Source organism: Phasianus colchicus, chromosome 4 (genome assembly GCF_987193195.1).
Source record: "Phasianus colchicus chromosome 4, bPhaCol1.hap1.1, whole genome shotgun sequence".
Lineage (NCBI taxonomy): Eukaryota > Metazoa > Chordata > Aves > Galliformes > Phasianidae > Phasianus > Phasianus colchicus.
The window spans coordinates 72646316-72667039 of NC_143439.1; the positions used below are offsets into that span (position 1 = coordinate 72646316).

Below are 20724 nucleotides of genomic sequence, written 5' to 3' on the forward strand. Positions count from 1 at the left end.
TTCACCTGTGCTGCAGGAAGGGGTGGAGCATGGCTCCACCTCTCCTAGACCCATTTAAGAGCTGACTACCAGTGGGTAGGATTTTTCTCTCTCTTTGCAAGATTCTCTCCACTGGTCTTTCCTGAGCGAGCCCACGACATGGGTAAGCATCCTATGTATTCTCTTTGTCTTGCTGTGCCTAACTCTCTTGCTTATTTCATTATTATAACATCTTAATATTATTTGATTATATAAAATTCCTTTATATAACTTTCATTGATTATACACTTGGTAAGCCAGGCCGGCAAGCCGAATATACTAAAACTTACACTATGTCCTTTCTTTGGAATTTCTGTAAATGTTCAAGGGGGAGAACACTGCCCCCCTAGATAAAATAATTCCAGGGCAGATGCCAGGATTTGCGGGATTCCCATATTATGAATTGTCAACTATCATTGAAAAATGGGGTCCTCTACGTGTTGTGGGAAATGTTTCCCCATATCGCCTAGCAGATTACTTTCAGGGACTAGGCAATGATACATTAGTCACAAGAGAAAGACAATTAGCTGCTTCTACAGTGGCATGGCCACTGTTAAATGCTTTAAATAATGCTGAAATAAGGAATAATACTTTAGTGAACAAAAATGAACTTTTAAAAGATCATATTGAAAAGTTAGAACAGGAACTTGGCATATTAACAGGAAAAAACCCAATTCTACATCTTCCAATAGGTCAAGTCTGTAATATTTCCTGAATCAACGGACTGTGTTGATCAGGAAAATAAACAATCTAAATCTGATCTTGAATCTCCAATTTTGACGGATGCACTAGAAGTCCGTCCTGTTATAACTCAAAAAACAAAAAAGGTACTGGACAGATTGGCGGGGGTGCCGCCTGATCAGTGGCCCCCCGTTCAAACCCACTTGTACGTAACAGCCCGACCGTACACAGCAACAGAACTGATGGACTTAGTCCAACGATTCAAGCAGAAAGCTAGAGAAAATGTGCCAGCTTGGACTATGGGATTCTGGGGCAGGAAGTGTTCTGATGAATGGCCCGGAAATAGCCAAATTGGCCACAATGACCGTCCATCCTGCTCTTAGACAGAGATTATATGCAGGTAATCAATACAATGATGAAAACCATTCTATAATAGAATGGTTAATGGCGGCCTGCTGTATGGTATGGCCCAATAAATCTGATATTCCTTTACATACAGGGATGTGGTCCTCCATGGAAAACCTTCAAAATTACATCTGTGAATTAGTTGTAAGTGAAGCGATTTATGAAGATACCTTTGATGGCCCGGATCTGGTCAAATTCTCAGCAGGGATGAGAGACCTAATTTTACAACAAGCCCAGGCATTGGGTATATTCGATCCTACCCTCCCAGCTGAGTTGGATGTCCACGTTACTCAAGATGGCTTTGGTTGGGGCCTGTGGCAACGCCAGAGTTCTGTTCGGACCCCCATTGGTTTTTGGTTTCAGGTCTGGCATGGAGCAAAAGAAAGATATAATATGATTGAAAAACAGTTATTGGCTGCCTATTCAGCATTACAGGCAGTAGAGCCAATAACCCAGACGGCTGAAGTTATAGTGAAGACCACTCTGCAGATTCAGGGGTGGGTGAAAGATCTGACCCACCTTCCTAAGACAGGGGTGGCCCAAGCACAAACAGTGGCATGATGGGTCGCTTACCTCAGCCAAAGGAGCAGCCTGTCTTCATCATCCTTAAAAGAAGAGCTTCAGAAGATCCTAGGCCCAGTGACCTATCATTGTGATGCACCAAAAGAAACACTGGTCGCTCCACCAGAGAAGAGTCCCGTTCAGGAGAGGAAATATCCTATCCCTGAAGATGCCTGGTATACAGATGGGTCCAGCAAGGGCAACCCGAGCAAGTGGAGAGCGATAGCATACCATCCTTCGACTGAGACAATCTGGTTTGATGAGTGTCATGGAATTAACTAGATCAGTTTATGCCCGTGACAGGGGGCAGTAGGCCCCTGCCCTCCCCACCCCCCGCCTGGCCCCACAAAATGGGAAGGAAGGGGGAAAAGGAAAAAAACAGTGGCAACTATCTATGGAGGTAAACTTATTTTACTAACTATGATATCGGAATGCAAAATAATACAATATAATACAATCTACCAGTGGGGAAGGATCTCTCTCTCTTCGGAAGATCCACTCCACTGGTCTTTCCTGAGCGAGCCCACGACACGGGTAAGCATCCTATGTATTCTCTTTGTCTTGCTGTGCCTAACTCTCTTGCTGATTTCATTATTATAACATCTTAATATTATTTGATTATATAAAATTCCTTTATATAATTTTCATTGATTATACAGTAGTCCTATGAATTTGAGGTCTGAATTTAAGCCTGTGGGCATCACCCAGGAGCTGGGGAAGAGTACGAGGCAAGGAAAGTTGGGTAAGAGGATGAGGCTTCGGACCAGGAACCTCTTCCATCGGTATTAACTCTTGCCGTTCTCTTTTTGGATTAGGAATCCATGTGGTTTTTTTAATGAAGAACAGACTCATTGTGCAGCTTGTGAGTGAATTCATTCACGCCTTTTAGCTGGTTTTCTTTGCAACATGAAGCTGCAATTGAAATGGATACTTTGTGATCTGATCCCCTCTGGCATGCTCAGATCAGCCAGGTTGGCAAGGCCTGGCTCTTGGTTGGTGAGTTGTGCCCAAGGTCAGAGAGTTGACTCTTGTGAGGTTTGAGTCATGTCTTCCAGTTGCACGTTGTGTTCTTTCTGTTGTGTTGACCTCTTGAGCTCCAGCCCTAAGTGAGGATGCAAGCGCTACCGCAGAAGGAACGGTTTAGATTGGAAGTGCAATGCAAAGAACTGGAGCCAGCAGGAGCAGGGAAGCGACCATCCTCCTGTGCTCAGCACTGGTGAGTCCTCACCTTGAGTACTTTGTTCAGTTCTGGGTGCCTCACTACAGGAAGGACAGTGAAAGCCTTAAATGTGTCCAGAGAAGAGCAGTGAAGCTGCGGGGCATCTAGAGCACAAGTCTTATGGGGAGCAGCTGAGGGAACTGTGATTATTTAGTCTGGAGAACAGGAGGCGCAGGGAAGACCTCCTCACTCTCTACAACTAGCTGAAGAGAGGTTATGTTGAGGTGGGCGTTGTCCTCCTCTCCTGTGTAAGTGATAATAGGACTGGAGGGAGTGGCCTGAAGTTGCATGAGGGGAGATTGAGGTTGGATGTTAAGAAAACCTTCTCCACAGGAGTGGTCAGACGCTAGAACGGGCTGCCCAGACAGGTGATAGAGTTACCATCCCTGCAGGTGTTCAAGAAACATTAGATGTTGTCGTGAGGGGCGTGGCTTAGTGGGAAATGTTGGTGGAAGGTGGATGGTTGGACCGGATGATCTTGGAGATCTTTTCCAAGCTTGCTAATTCTATGTTTCTATGAAAGACATGTGCTGGTGAGTGCTTTGCTGGGTGAGCATCACCCTGCTGAAGAGCAGGCAACTGTTGTCTTTGCAGGCAGCCACATCCACAGGGATTGGATGGACCTTAACCTTGTCTTTCACATCTTATGGGCAGTAAGTCATGTGGATTTAAAGCAGGATCTTAGAGGCAACCTTGATTTCTTCAGCCACCAGAGCTCTCCACCATGCTTCTCTGTGTGATGTGAGACCATGCAGAAGTCTGGGTAGGTGAAGTCAGTTGCTCTTCCTTTTCCCCCAGGGCTGGAAGTAGCGGGGAAACGGGACTGTGGGACATCCCAGCAGTGGGTTCCTACCTCAGCAGAACCAAATGGCTGTTCTGGTCCACGTGGTCATTTTGAGTGAATCTGACACAAATTAGAGACATGAGGGGCCTGTGAGCAAAAAGCATGCGCCGCATTTTGTGGTGCAAGATGTCCTCTGAGCTGCTGCTAAGAATGCCCAGCATGCTTTCTTTTTGATGGGAAGAGGTTTAGCAAGGATTTTTTAGATGAAAATAGATGAAAATCACATATTTCCTTTTGACTGACCTTTCTTTCATACTGCTTCTTGAAAAGTTACCTTTGGATTCTAAACTAATATTTATTACTGAAGAGAATACATATGCACCCTGCACTTTTATCTGCACAAAGAATCCTCTGAACATCTGTTTACGTGTTTCTTTTTGGCACTGAGATGAAGCTGTGTGGAACATAGGCTTGGATGAATTTTCAATCAGTAGCAGGGACGTGTAATGCTCATCTTAGATGTCGTGCTGACAGAAAGAGCAGAAAGGTACATTTTATGGGGTTGCATGCTGCTTTTTTTTTTTTTTTCAGTCATGACCATGGAAGCGTTACCCAGACGAAATGAGCATTTGTCACCTGGACTTTCTACACATGACAGAGGAAGTGGAAGTCAGCAGCTGAAGCGTCTGGGAAGACCCCTGCATGGGAATGGTGAGAGTTACCCTGGCACCGTTCTTTGGAAATCTCAGGGCTCTGTAAGCTCTGAAGCTGTGTCGTAACTCCTCCCGTGGTGCTCTCCCTTTCTTTTGTGTAGGAGAGCTGGAGTTCAACTCCTTCCTGTTTCCTGCCTATGTGCTGCCTGCCTGGTCCATGGCCCAATGGGCTTTTATTGCTCACACCCAGATTGGTACGTGTGGATATAAGCCCTTGTTTACGTTTATCTTTTGCTTGTGGTGACAGCTCATAGCTGAGCTTGTGGTTAACAAGACACACAATAGCTGGAGATACAGTTCTCTGCGTCACTAAAACACGAGCTTTGTGGCAGCCACGAGCCCAAGGAACAGCGAGTTTCTGTGTTTTATTTCTGTGCTTGCTCCCATTGCCCCGCGGCCCTGTTGTGGTTGAAGCCAGTGGGTGGCTCAGCACCACGCAGTCCTTTGCCCACTCCCCTGTTCCCCGTGGGATGGGGGAGAGTGTTGGGTGGAAAAAGAGAAGTAAAACTCATGTTTTTGAGATAAAAGTAGTTCTGAATATATATATGAATGTATTGCAAGTGATGTACAAGCAATGGCTCACCACCCGCCAACCACTGTCCAGTTAGCCGCCAAGCAATAAAAGAGAGTGAGATGTACTCTCATCCCCTTCAAAACTCCTTCCACTTGATGCCGTATAGTATGGAATATCCCTTTGGCCAGTTTACGTTAGCTGTCTTAATTCAGTTCCCTCCCAGCTCCTTGTTGAGAGCTTTGCTGAGAATGGCCTTGGCTCTGTGCAACTTTGCTTGTCAGAAACTATAAAGATCAGGGTGTTATCAGTGTGATTTTTCTCCTAGAACCCAAACATAGCATCATACCAGATACTCTGAAGAAAAATCCCTCCCACCTGAGACTAAGGCAGCCCCCCAGTGTGTGTGCCGTAAGCCAGATAGGGATGCAGGTGTTGCATTTCCCTGGCAGCGTTGGCCAGGGATGCTGGGGAGGTTTTGGTGCCCAGCTTGGACGTCGCAGCACTGCTGTGCCTGTCAAAGCGGCATGCTGCGTGCTCTCCGAGCAACGAAGCAGCGTTTCATCAACAATGTGCCATGCTATTTCCTGGAACCTGGTGCGTTTGTGTCTCTGAGGCTAGGTTTACCCTACGAGCTCTTCTTGCAATAGCTGTTTTGAATTCCATTGCAGGCGTGTGAGCAGAAGTGCTTTTCCCCTTATGTTCTGTCTCACAGTGTTTGCCCATGGTTGGTAGAAGAAGGAGCTGATGGAGTCAGCAGTAGATTCTGTTGGCTTACCCTCTGTGCTTCATCCCTGGAGCTCACTGCTGCACAGAAGAGTACACGCGTGTTTATCCCAGGGCTGCAGTAAACGGGAGCCTGGTTGGCATAGCACTGAGCAGCACCTAATGGGCTCTGCAGAGGATGGCTTTGCAGAAGGAGCAGGAGTGCCTGCGTCCACCTGTATCCTTGGATACGTTCTGGCAGCGATGCACCAGCTGTGGCCACAGTGACTGAATGCAGGGCTTGGCTTGGGGCTGCCGTGTGGCACTTACTGCCCCGCCGTATGCCTGGCAAAGCACAGCCACCCCTCGCCCACGACAAGCGTTTGTCTTAGTGTTGTGTTTCATGCTGTCTCCTGAACCTCAGGCACTGGAGGCAGCTTCCCCACAAGAAGGGGAGAAGAAAATGAGGTCGTCCTGGAAGCGAAAAGGTAAAAATCCACTTGGGAAAGAAATGTATATAGCAGTCTCGTAGCAGTTCTGTGTTTCTCCAGTCTCTTCCTTGATTTCCTTACAGTGAAATAGATCGGTGCTGTAACACACTTTTGAATGAAACAAAGGACTCTAGTGTGGATTTTATGTAGGTCCTGCACTGCAAGGTATGCTGCTGGGAGGAAGCGCCGGGTCCTGCGCTTTGGTCATGATGACCCCGTGCTAGCTTCTCCAGGATTTGGCTGAGGTAGAATTCCAACCACCCTCTGATTCTAGAATGTTGGAGTGTTGGAATCTTCTGGTCTTGTGACGTGGTCTTGCTTCCCCACCTTGTCTGTCATGGTGGAGCAGCCTGGTGGCCCTTAGTGATGTCATAAGCAGCTAGAATGAGGGGAGGAGCAGTGCCTGCTGCGTCCCTTCATTGGAGCGCTTGAGCTCTGACTGAGCAGCTCGCTTGTTGCACTTGTGCATCGACTGAGTACCTTTGTTTTCACACTGTCTTGTGCAGCATCTTGTAGGTAAGCTGAGACAGTGTGAGATAGACGGGTGGACAGTGAGGTGTTGAAAGCTGCTGGCTGGCGGAGCTGGTAGTGTCATGCTGCTTACTCTTGACCATCAGACATAATTTTCACTCAGTAGCTACATTCCAAAGCATAGAGGTGGCATTTGTCTCAGGGCTTTTTCCTTGTCTTCTTTGTTAAATTGTGCAAGCTCACTGATCAGCTCTTTCTCTCTCCTCTCCCCGCCCTCTGCCTTCTCCTTTGATGCAGCTTTTGCTCGCGGAAGAACAGAGCAAAGTGACAAGAAACGGCTGCGGCTTCAAGGAACTTGTTCTGATCTCTTGCCTGGTATGTGCCACACGTTGTCCCCACCATGTGGTTTTGCAGCCTGCGTCACACCGTGTTTAGTAACACAGCCTCATCCAGCCTTGACAGGACACCGGTCACGTGTAGAATTATTCCACTTTCCCTCCAGCTCAGCCCTCAGAAGGATGCTGTCTGTGATGCTGTGACCGGCTAATCTTTAGGAAACCAATCCCTTAGGCAAGGAGTCCTAGTCCCAGTTTGTGCAGGGCTGCACAACATGACCATGAGCATGCGTGCTTCGGCTGTGTGTGCGTACGACAGCTGTGGGGAGCACAGCAGAGATGCAAGCAGAGGAAATCCGTGTGGAAGGCTGTGGCCGGCGCTGGAGGTGAACTGGTGGGAGCCGGGCGCTGGGGAGCAGATCCACCCCCAGCAGTGACTCCTCTCACTGCCCTGCTACTGTGCTGTCGGAGTGCTCTGAGCAAGCGTATCTGCTGCTTTGTGCTGGAGTCCCCATCTGCTAGCAGAGGGATAGCGACTTGGTAAACTGCTGCGCAATAGGCTGTCTCGTTTGAATTGACTGAACAAAGTGGTTGTTTCTAGAACACCTGCCTATGCCAGTGGGTAACTGAGGGTAGTTCTGAAGAAGTCTCTCCATACCGTGGTGTGTGAACAGAGAAAATAGAAGTGTGTTTCTTTTCAGTTCCAGCTTGTCGTGCCTGCTGTGATGGGCATCGCGTGCAGCGAGATCAGCTGTGGGCCTGACCTGGCACAAATGGAGGTAGAGTATGAAGCTCTGACTGGTCTTTGTTCTGCTGACTTGAGCCGGCAGAGTGAGCTGCAGATGAGCTCTCCTGCTTTTCAAGAGAGGGAGAATCCTTCCAGCTCTATCGGTGTCACTGAAAAGCTGCCTGAAAAGCTTCATGTCCTTGCTACGAGCATCTAGATGGCCGTGGACGTTATAGTACCGACAGAATCAGATCGAGCGTTATAAACATGCAGAAGCTTTTTCCCCATCCTGCTTGGATTTTGTCACCCAAAGACCAAGTTCTCATATTCAGTAAGTTAAGGGAAGCAGGCACTTGTAGTGAGCCAAGGATTGGGTCAGTGGACCAGCTCCTGTGTCCAGTCCATGGCTGAGGTCTCCAAGCAATAGGTTACAGGAAGCAAGCAGACTCTTACGCTCCTCTTTGGCAAGACAGTAGTGCAAGCGTGGCAAGTTTATAAAACTCCAGGAGTCCTCTCGGTTGGGGTGTTTGTCCTCTTAGTCTGGGTAGAGAGAGACGCATCTTTACATTGCCTGGCGATACATTGCTGCACACCAGGAAGAGAAACAGCTGTTATTAGACTTGCAGTTTCTTGTTAAGCACTCACGATAAGGATCTTTCTCTGCAGATATGCTCCTTGCTCTGAAATTGTCCTTGTTTGTCCTCAGCTCCTCACCATGGCCGGTGCTCTCTGTTTCAGACTGAGAACAATGGGAAGCCCCTGCTGATCCACGAGGAGTCTCCTGTAAATATTCCAGCTGTTGCTGCTGCCCATGTTCTTAAGAGATACGTTGCCCAGGCACCGGATGAACTCTCCTTTGAGGTAAGCAGTTAAGGGCGTTCCTAGTTGTCATGTACAGGAAAGTATAAGGTGTGAACGCATCAGGAATATTCTCAGATACCTTCAGAATGTTTGGTGAGGTTGCAGTCTTTTGCAGGTGGGAGACATCGTGTGCGTTACTGATATGCCACCAAAGGAGCTGACCCCCTGGTGGAGAGGCAAGCATGGCTTTCAGGTAGGCACAAGCTTCAGACTTGAGAGCGCAACTTTGGTCAGGTCGGGAATCTCGGCTAAGAGCTGTGCTGCCTGCACAGGATGGCTCATGGACGTAAACGGTTTCCCCGTGTCGGTGTCAGAGGTGGTCTTTGTAGGAAACTGTCTCCTCGATTCACTTAGAAGCAAGAGCCTTCACAGTATGCATCAGGTCACGGCCACTGAACCCCACCTTTGGAAATACAGCAGCTAAGACAGTGTTTCAGTGTCTCAGAGTATTTTGCTTGCACCCATGCAGAACGTGAAGTTAGTGTCTTTTAGGAAGTTACTGCCTGTCAGCCAAGGTAGGGTAACAGACCCTCCGCGTGCTTGTTGCTGCTGCTGGCTGCAGAACGCTGGGTAGCTCGGAGCTGGGGATTGCAGCTGCATCTCAGTCAGCAAGAACTTTCTTCTTCTACATCTTCTACAGAAGCAATTATTTGTTTTGTAGGTCTTTTGGCTGCAAATGTTGAATAATTATTACTTTTATGCAGGCCACTTTTTGTTGGATAGTCTTACGGAGCGTCAGGCAAGCACGTTCCGAGGAAAATGTTAGGTGGCTTTTGGTTGAACAGTTCGGGCCTGAGAAATGCTGCCTTCAGTATTGCACCTCTCTTTTTTTTCTTGTTACAGGTTGGATTTTTCCCAAGTGAGTGCGTGGAGCTCATCAATGGAAAAATTCCGGAGTCTCTCCTCAGTTCAGTGCCAAAGCCAGGTACGGATGTTGCATTTGATGGTGCAGGGAAGCAAAATGGCGTTTCTTTTTGGGTGTGTTCTGTGTTTAATACCTCCTTTATCCATCCCGTGTTATAGTCTGTGCTGATGATCCTTCAGGCATATCACGGGGCATATGGCTGGTGTTTTGTAGGCAATGAGAATGAGGGAGGGCAAAGGCAGTTCTTCTGCGAGTCAGTACGAGGTTGAGAACAGCCAGTGTCCCTGGTGGACAGCTAGAGGCCTGGTTGTGTTAGTGATACGCTTGATCAGAACGTGGCTTTTCAAGAGGATCCTTAATCCCCAAGTTGAGCAAGCCAAGCAAGAGGAGTGCATTAAACTCCATCGGAACGCGCAGAGATTTGGCCCGATCCTCCCGTGTTTATGAGTGGACTTGGGGAAATCATAGAATCCTCCTAGTATGGCTTGGGATGGAAGGGAGCTCAAGGATCATCAAGTTCCAACCCCCCTGCCTCAGGCTGGGCTGCCAACCAACCTCCACATCTAATGCGAGACTAGACCCCACTGCCCAGGGCCCCATCCAACCTGGCCTTTGGCTCCTCCTGCAGGGATGGGAGAAAATCCGTTTTTGTATGTACTTGGTAACGTTCTTCCCGTTTTGACGTGCTCTGTAGAATGTGTTATGCTCGGCCTCGTCCAACTGAGCCAAACCTGAAATGAACTGGTTTCTTCCCGTTGTCGTGCAGTGCCAAAGAAACGCGGCAAGCTCGTCACCTTCCTTCGTTCCTTGGTGAAGGCCTGCCCAAAGAAACCGAAAGAGCGGGAGGTGGAGAAGGAAAGGGTGTTTGGCTGTGACCTGGGAGAGCATCTTCTCCACTCTGGTCGCGATGGTAAGGGACAGCCCGTTCCTGAGATCTTCCTCTGTTGGGCATCTAAAGATGAAAGGGAGGTCATATCTAGCAAAGGGGCAGGTTGGTACCGGTGGAGAAACGTGTAATGGAAGTTGATGGCTGAAAGCTAAACTGAGGCTAATGCTCTTAAGAGACAAGCACGTTTGTATTTGCTTAAACCAAAGCCTGTAAGCCAATCCCACGCTAGCCTGAAAAGAAGGGAAGCCTTTTGGCCAAGGAGAGTGTCCTGCATATGTTTCCCTGCTCTCCTGGACATGAGATTTCCCACCTCCTTTCATTCCCATGGGAGCTGTGGTGGGACTTGCAGTGTCTCCGGCTTCCCCAGAATTACTTTCTCCAGGCTGATTCCTAGGTCCTTACACTTCTTGAATGCAAGGAACACATGTCTGTCCAGTTTCCTCATCTTGGACAGCTTTCTTCTGTAAGGAAGAACTAAGCAGTAGCCTGGCTGGGCTTAGTGGATGAGATTTGACAGGAGCACAGCCTGAACCAGGACTTGAATGAGGAGCTCAAGTAACCGCTGGCACGTGTTCTTTAGTCCCCCAGGTCCTCCAGAGCTGCGCCGAGTTCATTGAGCAGCACGGCGTAGTGCAAGGGATATACCGGCTGTCCGGCGTCGCGTCCAACATCCAGAGACTGCGGTAAGAGTGCTGCGACTGACACAGCGGTCAGTAGGGGCGCGTGCCCTGTTGTGGGTGCTCAGAGGCTTGCGCTGTGGGGCAGCTCTGTGCAGGCAGCGTGCGCTCAGCAGTGGTGCGCCAGGCTTGTCACTGTTTGATAGGAACACGGGGCGTTCAGCAGACTTGCTGGAGCAGGAAGTTCTCCTTCTGTCCTTCAGAGCACTGGAAGGCTGTGGGGGACTGCGGTGTCACCGCTGCCAGCTCTCATTCCCGTTTCCTCCTGTTTGCAGAGCCCTTTGGAGCAGCCCACACTCCTCCTTGCTGCTCCAGGCTCCTGGCTTAGGATTGTAGACTAGGCAGCCAGTTGTCAGAGTCACGGGAAATGCCTTAGCAAAACGAAAAGGTCTCCTTTTGGAAACATCTCATCCAGCATGGCTCGTGTGGTGCTGGTGACTGAGTGTTCATTTTCTCCTGTTAATCGGGAAGCCCTTCCAATGCTTGATTATATTTGGTGTGTCTTTTGACTTGTTTTCCTCTTTCTCAACCCCCCCGCCCGTTTTTGTGTCCTTCTCTCCAGCCAAGAATTTGAGTCTGAGCAGATTCCTGAGCTAACTGTCCGTGACACTCACAGCGTGAGCTCCGTCTGCAAAATGTACTTCAGGGAGCTCCCGAACCCTCTGCTGACCGACCAGCTGTATGACAAGTTCTCGGTAAGCACAAGGCAACGTCTTTCCTTTACCTCTTCCCTGGGCCTCTTGGGAGATGGCTGCAGCAGTGCCCCAGCTCTGAGGCCCTTTTTCTGTTAGCCCCGTGGGGTTTACTCGTATGTCTCTGCCACATCATGCATCATATGGATGCCATTTTCGGTGGTCCCAGGAGGCGGTTATTTCCATATTCGCAAAGCTTGCGAGAATTCATGTTTTTTGTTTTTTCTTTTGTTTTGTTTTTCTATTCCCCAAGTATTTATAGAATGGGAGTGGGATTGATAGCAAAGTGCACTTGAAGCTTGAGAAACTGAGCTGCGCAATCAGGCTGTAAACCGGCCCGCTGCTTGGACTCCTTGGCCTTGATGGCACCAGCTGCGTGCCGCTATGTTCCCCAGATGCCTCCTGGAAGGCGTAAAATCTGTCTCAGCGCAGACCAACTGCACGCTGTCCCCATAGTTCCCGATCCTGTGGCAGGTATCTAGCCTGATTTGTGTCTCAATCCCTTTCTGCACTATTCCAGGAGGCTGTTGGTGCCACTACAGATGAGGAGCAGCTGGTCAGAATGCAGGACGTCATCCAGCAGCTGCCCGCTCCTCACTACAGGTCAGTGCTGCCTTCAGTCTATTAAGCTCAGCTGTGCTGCACTTCAGAGGGCAATGGTGTGATTCCAGGCTTGTCTCATGCTGGCAACATGATGCCTGCGTATGTTGAAGCAGTTTAAGGCTACACGGGGTTAATTTATTGGGTCGGTTCCTGGGCACGGGGGCACAGTTGGTGCAGCTGGTGGCTGCAGCTGTGCTGTGCTGGGGCTTGGTGCCACAGTGTGGCACTTAGTCAAGTTGGATCTACTTCATCTTCAGTGACAGTAGCAATAACATGCATTGAGGCTTGCTTTGTGAACTGCAGCACGGCGTGCTCATTGGTGCTGAATATTTGCCTCTCTGATTTTCCAGGACACTGGAATACCTGATAAGACACTTGGCTCGTCTAGCCGGGAACTGTTCCGTGACAAACATGCACGCTAAGAACTTAGCGATTGTGTGGGCTCCAAACCTCTTAAGGTAAACTTCTTTCTCCGTTTCAACACACTGCTTGGATCTGTTCTCCGGAAAAAAATGCAATCTACCTTTTTCTCCATCGAATGTGCTCTTCTCCTGTGCAATGTGCAGTAAGTGGCTGACGGCAGAGCAAGAGCCTGGACTGTTCTCCAACCCCACAGGCACAATTTCTAGATGACAATTTCTGCCCTCTTGTTTAGATGGGACTGGTGTGTCCTTGACCATCCAGGAGAATTTCTTCAGTGGCATCACCGCGGAAGCCTCCGGAGCCCAATTTGACAGCTTTTGGCTGCAACAATCCAGACTTGGGGAAACTTGGATCTTGGATAAATGACTGCTAAAATCTGCCTTTTCTACAGATCACAGCAGAACGAGTCTGCCTGCGCCAGCGGAAGAGCCGCCTGCATGGAACTGCAGACGCAGTCGGCTGTGGTGGAATTCATCATCAACCACGCAGACGTCCTCTTCTGCTCCAAATCCGGATCAGACATGGCAGATGGAGCAGGTGAGTGTCTTCCTCCATGAGCTTTATCTTGATCAGACACCTTGATCAAATCCAGGCCTTCTCCAAGATCTTTGAAATACACTTTTTCTATCGAGGGGACAGCAGACTTCTGGGCTTAGATTAGAATCTGGCATCCTGTTGCTGGATGCTGAGAATGTCCAAGTCCAAACTTTACAATGAGAAAAAAAACCGTCACTGTCGTTACGACGTTTTGCATGCAGGTGAAGCTTGATGAAAGTGTGGCAGTGAAGCTTTCTGAGTTCCCTGCCCCCGCTTTCTAGGGTTTTTCTTTGCCCATTTTGATACAGTGAGCTGCTCTTATTAATTATGACTCTGTCCTTTGCCTTAAACATACCTCTGACCACATGCTTATTCTGACCTCCTCTTCTTCTAGTGGCTCAGATAAGCAGGTCTGAGAAAAGTATAGCATCTCCCCCAGAACTGTGATGGCTGTGGTGCTGCTTTGTGATCCTCGCTCTTAACTGTGGCTTTCCCTTACAGGGCACGGTTCTCTCTCAGGGCCCAAGTCTGTGTGGGTGTCTTCTCCTGCCACAAAGCTGCTCACCCTGGAGGAGGCACAGGCTCATAGGCGAGGCCACAGCAGCTCTTCCGTTGTGACACAGGGCAGGGACATAGAAGTGGAAGAAGGCCCCACAGCTGTACAGGGGAAATTCCACACAATCATCAACTTTCCATCTGAAAGGTAAAGAGGACTTTGTTTTCCAGCAACCGTCATCATTGTTTGGGTGGGTTGTGTTGTTTTTTTTTCCCCCATTATTTCTTGCGCCAAAACATGTGGAAGCTAAATTAAAGTAACGGTGCCTGAAGTGAATTGTTGCAGTGAATCTCTGCTCCCTTTGGACTCTGAGATTCAACTAACATATTCGGTTTAGCCACACGAGGCTGCCATTCCTTCCTTGCTGGGCACGCAGTCACGAGATGTATAAAGCCATGCTGACGTCTACCCTGGCCTGAGCTGGCTCTACCTTGAAACGTTGGGGTTTTCCAGCTGTCGGGGCCACATGCCTGAAACCAGTTCCGGTTCTCCTCTAAGCAGAGCTGTTGGTCAGACCTGCTGGCACTAGAAACTAAACTTGGCGGTGAGATGGGGCCGACGAGGTGTTGATGTCAGAGTCAGAGGTGTTTTTGAATTTCCTTTATGGCTGCACGGTTCCTCAGAAAGCAGTTAGGCCTGCTGGCTCCAGAAGAGCCATCCCTTAGATGCTGTCCTGTACAGCCGCGGAGCCTTTGCTCACGTGCTCTGCATCTTGCTAGACACAGCTTAGGGGAATTTAGCCAGCAAGACTTCAGGGCTGAGCTATAGGAGTGGAACCGTCCTCAACTGCTTGAAAGAGAGCGAGTTTCTAAGCTGTGCTTCAGCGGAAACCAGGCGGTGCCAGGAACAAGCAACTGTTGGCAAGAGCTCAGTGCAGCTCTTCCCTCACCCCGCACCACGCACGACTCACACCAGTCACTGTTTTCTCTCTCCAGACAACGTCCACCCAGCAAGATGAAGGAATCACCGGCTGGCAGTTGGCGTTCCTGCTTCAGCCTGCGGAAACCATCCTCTGTGGCCAAACGCCGACTGCAGCGCAGTCCCAGGGAGCCCTCAGAGACAGAAGTCGTGGTGCTGGCAGGTAAGGGTGCAAATCCAGCTTTCAAAGCCTTGCTTTTCAGCGACATAGAATTCATGCAATACAAGTGGACTTGTATCTCCTTCTAGCGTTCCAACCTATACCTAGCATCTTCAGATCACCCCTGATCAAGAGCCACTTTCATAATTCAGCTTGTGAAAGTTTGACACTAACCCCTGTGTATCCTTCCTAGGTGAATCGAGCCCTTGTCTACCCAGAAGAGCCGGGGCAAGTAGCGATGGTGCGCTGTGTGCTTCCATCGATGGAGGGCTCTTAGGAAGCACGAGTCACTGTGGTTCAGATGACAGCCTTCCACATAACAACAGCGATGGAGAGAAGGAGCTCATCCAAGTTCACGCCCTCATTTCTCCCGGCTGTGCTGAAGATGCTGACCTGAGCCTGCTGGACACCACAGTCACCAGCCTGGACTGTGACCCAGTGCCTTTGCAGTGCAGCCCAGCCCAAGCACAGTCCGAGTGCCCCGACAGCAGCACCTCCACGCAGGAGCAGGTCAGCGTCGCTGAGGAGAAGCCGAGCCTCTTGGAGGGGGACTTAGAATCAGGCCTCCAGCCCCAGGCACCGGGCAGCAGCACTGATGAGAGCTCTGAGCCACTCTCTCCGTGACAAGAGAGGATGAGTCCCATCTTTACCCTGGACCTCTCATGCCCTCCTGTCTTTTACATAATAATAAAAGCACGCTCGTGCTCCATCAACGCCTTGACTGCCTTCCGAATCTTCATTCACAGAGACTGGGACGAATGCAATGAAGAGCAAGGCACGCCAGCTTGCAACGTGATGGCTGTGGGGTGCGCGCAGCAGAGCTCTGGGTTTGTTCCCGTTCTGTCTGGCTTTGGGACGTCTGCAGCGAGAGCTCAGCTACCATCTGGTATGGTAGCAAATGATGTTTAGCATCCTGGATGCTGCTCATGATAATCCCGAGCTTCCTGGCTGTGGCTTTGTGATGCTTTTCAGGGCTTTTTGATGCATTTCGAAGCCTCGGCTGCTCCCTAACGCCTCTCTCTTCCTGCCGTGTCCATTCTTGGCTCCCGACCTACGAGCTGGCCGTGCAGACCTGTCGTCATCACGCTGCGGCAGGAGGAGCTCACCTTGAGCAGCATCTCCCTTGCCCCGCCCCCTGCCTCTGATTGGGCGGGGGCGGCGGCGCCCCGCCCCCGGGGTCTCCTTGGTCCGCGGTAGCTCCGCCGGCTGCCGTTGGCCGAGCCGCCGTGCGCGGGAGCGAGCGTTGGGAGGCGGCTGTCGGAGGCGCGGCTCTCCTCGCAGAGCGCCGCTCCTGCCGCCTGGGCCGCCCCGCAGGACAGCGCGGCGGCAGCCGGAGCTGTCCGGGCAGCACCGAGAGGGAAGCCGCGGCGCGACGGGAGCGAGTGCTGAGGACAGCTGTGCCGGAGGTGTGCGGGAGAACGGTCCCGGGACGGGGAGAGGGGCCGTGCGGGGCTCCAGGAAGCTGCAGGGAGGCGACGGGGGGGATCTAGCTAGATCTGAGGCTGTAGGCGGCTGCGAGGGGGTGTGGGGGTTCTGGGGAGCTGGATGATCGTTGTGGTCCTTTTCAGCCCCCCTGCCGTTCTGTGGTTCTGGTAAATGCTGTGGAAAGTGAAAGTGGTGTTTCTGCACTGAACGTTGAAAAAGGGCAATTGATCTAAAGAATGAAGCTGTCACATATGCTTCGAAATAGCTGACGTGGACAGGAAGATTACCATATGCATATAGGTAACATATTTTAGAGACATAGTTACCGAATTACGTGACCAATTCTTTCTCCCAAAGCTGCAACAGACTTTAAATGCTCTAAACAATGTGGGTATAGTATTCTGACCTGGGAAACGTACTGTAAGGTTGTTCATTAGGCCAGCAGAAGTGAAGTCCATTGAACAAACTCTCAAGGAGTCGGGGCCTTTACACAAAGCAGAACTGTCCCACTCTGTGGGAACGTTAGGATGCCGTAGGCAGGCTCCAAGATACTGCCCTCTGTCCTCCTTCCAAGCTTATCTCTAAGCAAGGACAGACGGATGACCTGAACAATGACCCAGGGCAAAGGGCACAAATGCTGGGGGGTAATGGAGCAGTTAAGAGGTTATGTCTATGTTGTAAAGCAGACATCCAAAAGTTACGACCAGATGTTTGTTAAGAAAGCAGTTGTTAGAAGGCAGTCGACCAATTAAGATATTTGTGGTTGGGTGGTAAGGATTTGTGTTTACTTGGTATTGGTACGATTAGTGAAGCGTTGCGAAAGAGTGTGAACCTGCAGTACTCAGCCAGTGAGGAGCCGGGGAGAAAGAGATAAGGGTCGGGCAGTAGGGGATAAAAGATGTAACGCTGTTTTCTCTGCGCTCTCCTGCTTGCAGGAGGCCCGCCATTGCAATTGGGAATAAAGATAGATACAAAGATCAGAGAACCGTCCTGGAAAACTATTTGGCTATTTCCAACAACGCTTATAAATATCTTAGATGTGGGAGTCAAAAGGACACGGCTGCAATCTTTTCAGCGATCTGTGGTGACAGAAGAAGGGGAAATGGCCATAAACTGGAGCACAGGAAGTTCTGCACCAAAATGCAAAGGAACTTCTTCACGGCGAGGATGACGGAGCGCTGGAACGGGCTGCCCAGGGAGGCTGTGGATTCTCCTTCTCTGGAGATATTCCAGGCCCTCCTGGGCGCCCTTCCTGTGCTGCCTACTCTAGGGAGCCCGTTTTGCAGGGGGCTTGGGCTCAGTGATCTCTGGAGCTCCCTTGCAACCCCAGTTTTGTGATTCTGTGATTTTATTCATTGCTTCTTGCAGCAATGCAGCGTTTCAGATGAGAGAAAAGCACGGCGGGCGTAAACTGGGTTTCTGTGGTTGGTAAAGCTGTGCTGAGAACTGGGCTGACTACTGCACCTGGAAATGTGTGCAAAGTCTGCAGACACAGAAGAATAACTTTTCCTTGCAGGTTGGGCTTGTCTAAGGTAGGTGATTGCTAGGTGAGCTTGTGCTTTAAAGCATCAAGTTGTATAAATAAGGAAACTTTAAAAGCAAGATTGCCAGTTCTTTTCTACCTAGGTGAGTTTTTGCAAGGAGAGATTTGAAATGCTGCTTGCTAATGGAAGATGGAGAGAGGAGAATCAAGTCAAAGGCATGCTGTGCATAGCCACCACGTAGCATCTGCGCCGCTCTCCCCCTGCACAAAGGAGGAGCAGCTCAGCAAGCTTGGCCTGGGCCATGGAAGGGAGCATATAAACATCTGGACCAACCCAAACGGAGCGTGTTTTGCAGGTTGGTTGTCTTCTGCTGTTTGTCTCCCATCCTGTTGCTCAGGGGTAGATGTGTTCTTGATCAGTGCTAATAGGAAACTTTCATGACATTTTTGTTTCAGCTGTCCCAATGCTTTGATCCCTTGCTGCTGGGATGGGGCGTTTGCAGAATGACAATGTCCAGTCAGATGTTGGGGATGAGTCTACGCACCGGGGTATGTCTGGCAGCACTGAGGCTTGGGGACCAGGCCAGGTCAAATCCAGTGCACTTTGCTCTCATTCTTAGTGCTTGCTTTTGCTCAGGAGGGTGGGTGGTGAGCCTTATGAACCAGTGCCTGCAGATGGGGTTTGTGGAGAAAGAGGTCCTGCAGGCCTTGTGTGACACCCATGGAGCTATAGTGAGGCTGCATCAGTGTAAAACACCAGAAATCCCCAGAGGTGTGAAGGTGAGCTGTGGGCACCAGTAACACAGGAGGGAATGTGCATGCTTGGGTTTGGATGCTTCTGTGTGTTTTAAGTGACTGTGATACCACTGCTCAGTCAGTTTGAGTGTGTGGAACAAGTGTGACATCCTCTTTGACTGAGTCCTGTGAAAGGAGTCCTATGAATTTGAGGTCTGACTTCAAGCCTGTGGGCATCATCCAGGAGTTGGGGAAGAGTACGAGGCAAGGAAAGTTGGGTAAGAGGATGAGGCTTCGGACCAGGAACCTCTTCCATCGGTATTAACTCTTGTTGTTCTCTTTTTGGATTAGGAATCCTTGTGGGTCTTTTTATGAAGAATAGCCTCGTTGTGCAGCTTATGAATTAATTCATTCACGCCTTTTAGCTGGTTTTCTTTCCTACAGGAAGCTGCAATTGAAATGGACACTTTGTGATCTGATCCCCTCTGGCATGCTCAGATCAGCCAAGTTGGCAAGGTCTGGCACAGGCTCAGAGGCGAGGCCACAGCAGCTCTTCCGTTGTGACACAGAGCAGGGACATAGAAGTGGAAGAAGGCCCCACAGCTGTACAGGGGAAATTCCACACAATCATCAACTTTCCATCTGAAAGGTAAAGAGGACTTTGTTTTCCAGCAACCGTCATCATTGTTTGGGTGGGTTGTGTTGTTGTTTTTTTTTTCCCCCATTATTTCTTGCGCCAAAACATGTGGAAGCTAAATTAAAGTAACGGTGCCTGAAGTGAATTGTTGCAGTGAATCTCTGCTCCCTTTGGACTCTGAGATTCAACTAACATATTCGGTTTAGCCACACGAGGCTGCTATTCCTTCCTTGCTGGGCACGCAGTCACGAGATGTATAAAGCCATGCTGACGTCTACCCTGGCCTGAGCTGGCTCTACCTTGAAACGTTGGGGTTTTCCAGCTGTCGGGGCCACATGCCTGAAACCAGTTCCGGTTCTCCTCTAAGCAGAGCTGTTGGTCAGACCTGCTGGCACTAGAAACTAAACTTGGCGGTGAGATGGGGCCGACGAGGTGTTGATGTCAGAGTCAGAGGTGCTTTTGAATTTCCTTTATGGCTGCACGGTTCCTCAGAAAGCAGTTAGGCCTGCTGGCTCCAGAAGAGCCATCCCTTAGATGCTGTCCTGTACAGCCGCGGAGCCTTTGCTCACGTGCTCTGCATCTTGCTTGACACAGTTTAGGGGAATTTAGCCAGCAAGACTTCAGGGCTGAGCTATAGGAGTGGAACCGTCCTCAACTGCTTGAAAGAGAGCGAGTTTCTAAGCTGTGCTTCAGCAGAAACCAGGCGGTGCCAGGAACAAGCAACTGTTGGCAAGAGCTCAGTGCAGCTCTTCCCTCACCCCGCACCACGCACGACTCACACCAGTCACTGTTTTCTCTCTCCAGACAACGTCCACCCAGCAAGACGAAGGAATCACCAGCTGGCAGTTGGCGTTCCTGCTTCAGCCTGCGGAAACCATCCTCTGTGGCCAAAGGCCGACTGCAGCGTAGTCCCAGGGAGCCCTCTGAGATGGAAGTCGTGGTGCTGGCAGGTAAGGGTGCAAATCCAGCTTTCAAAGCCTTGCTTTTCAGCGACATAGAATTCATGCAATACAAGTGGACTTGTATCTCCTTCTAGCGTTCCAACCTATACCCTAGCATTTTCAGATCACCCCTGATCAAGAGCCACTTTCATCAGAAATCCCCAGAGGTGTGAAGGTGAGCTGTGGGCACCAGTAACACAAGAGGGAATGTGCATGCTTGGCTTTGGATGCTTCTGTGTGTTTTAAGTGACTGTGATACCACTGCTCAGTCAGTTTGAGTGTGTGGAACAAGTGTGACATCCTCTTTGACTGAGTCCTGTGAAAGGAGTCTGTATGGGAACTGCTGAGTCACGGCCTGAACCTCTGATTTATCACCTGAGGCGAGCAATGAGTCAGCCCTGGGAGCACAGGTGAAAGCAATTCTCCTGTGCTGCAGGAAGGGCTGGAGCATGGCTCCACCTCTCCTAGACCCATTTAAGAGCTGACTACCAGTCGTTAGAATCTCTCTCTCTTTGCAAGATTCTCTCCACTGGTCTTTCCTGAGCGAGCCCACGACATGGGTAAGCATCCTATGTATTCTCTTTGTCTTGCTGTGCCTAACTCTCTTGCTTATTTCATTATTATAACATCTTAATATTATTTGATTATATAAAATTCCTTTATATAACTTTCATTGATTATACACTTGGTAAGCCAGGCAG

General features: G+C 49.8%; 1 protein-coding gene and 1 long non-coding RNA gene across 2 annotated transcripts; both read left to right on the top strand.

Annotated features, from left to right (window-relative positions):
- The first annotated feature begins 298 nt into the window (after positions 1 to 298).
- Positions 299 to 15598, top strand: LOC149918342 (rho GTPase-activating protein 32-like). The gene is made up of 17 exons (XM_090140120.1): positions 299 to 2881; positions 3479 to 3647; positions 4260 to 4379; positions 6857 to 6934; positions 7596 to 7673; positions 8360 to 8482; positions 8598 to 8675; positions 9326 to 9407; positions 10114 to 10257; positions 10817 to 10919; positions 11476 to 11608; positions 12126 to 12208; positions 12559 to 12666; positions 13023 to 13168; positions 13670 to 13871; positions 14660 to 14805; positions 15549 to 15598. Exons 3-17 carry the CDS (start codon positions 4371 to 4373, stop codon positions 15596 to 15598), a joined length of 1563 nt encoding a protein of 520 aa, XP_089996246.1. The 5' UTR covers positions 299 to 2881; positions 3479 to 3647; positions 4260 to 4370.
- A 2571-nt stretch (positions 15599 to 18169) lies between these two features.
- On the top strand, positions 18170 to 20610 carry LOC149918343 (uncharacterized). Its single transcript, XR_016466554.1, has 3 exons — positions 18170 to 19094; positions 19887 to 20032; positions 20119 to 20610. It is a non-coding gene; the product is annotated as an uncharacterized LOC149918343 (long non-coding RNA).
- The last annotated feature ends 114 nt before the right edge of the window (positions 20611 to 20724 follow it).

Excerpts from the sequence above, each read along its gene's own strand:
- LOC149918342 (XM_090140120.1), top strand. Across the intron at positions 6,935-7,595 it reads TTGTTCTGATCTCTTGCCTG|TTCCAGCTTGTCGTGCCTGC; the intron begins GTATGTGCCACA and ends GTTTCTTTTCAG. Across the intron at positions 12,667-13,022 it reads TGGGCTCCAAACCTCTTAAG|ATCACAGCAGAACGAGTCTG; the intron begins GTAAACTTCTTT and ends CCTTTTCTACAG.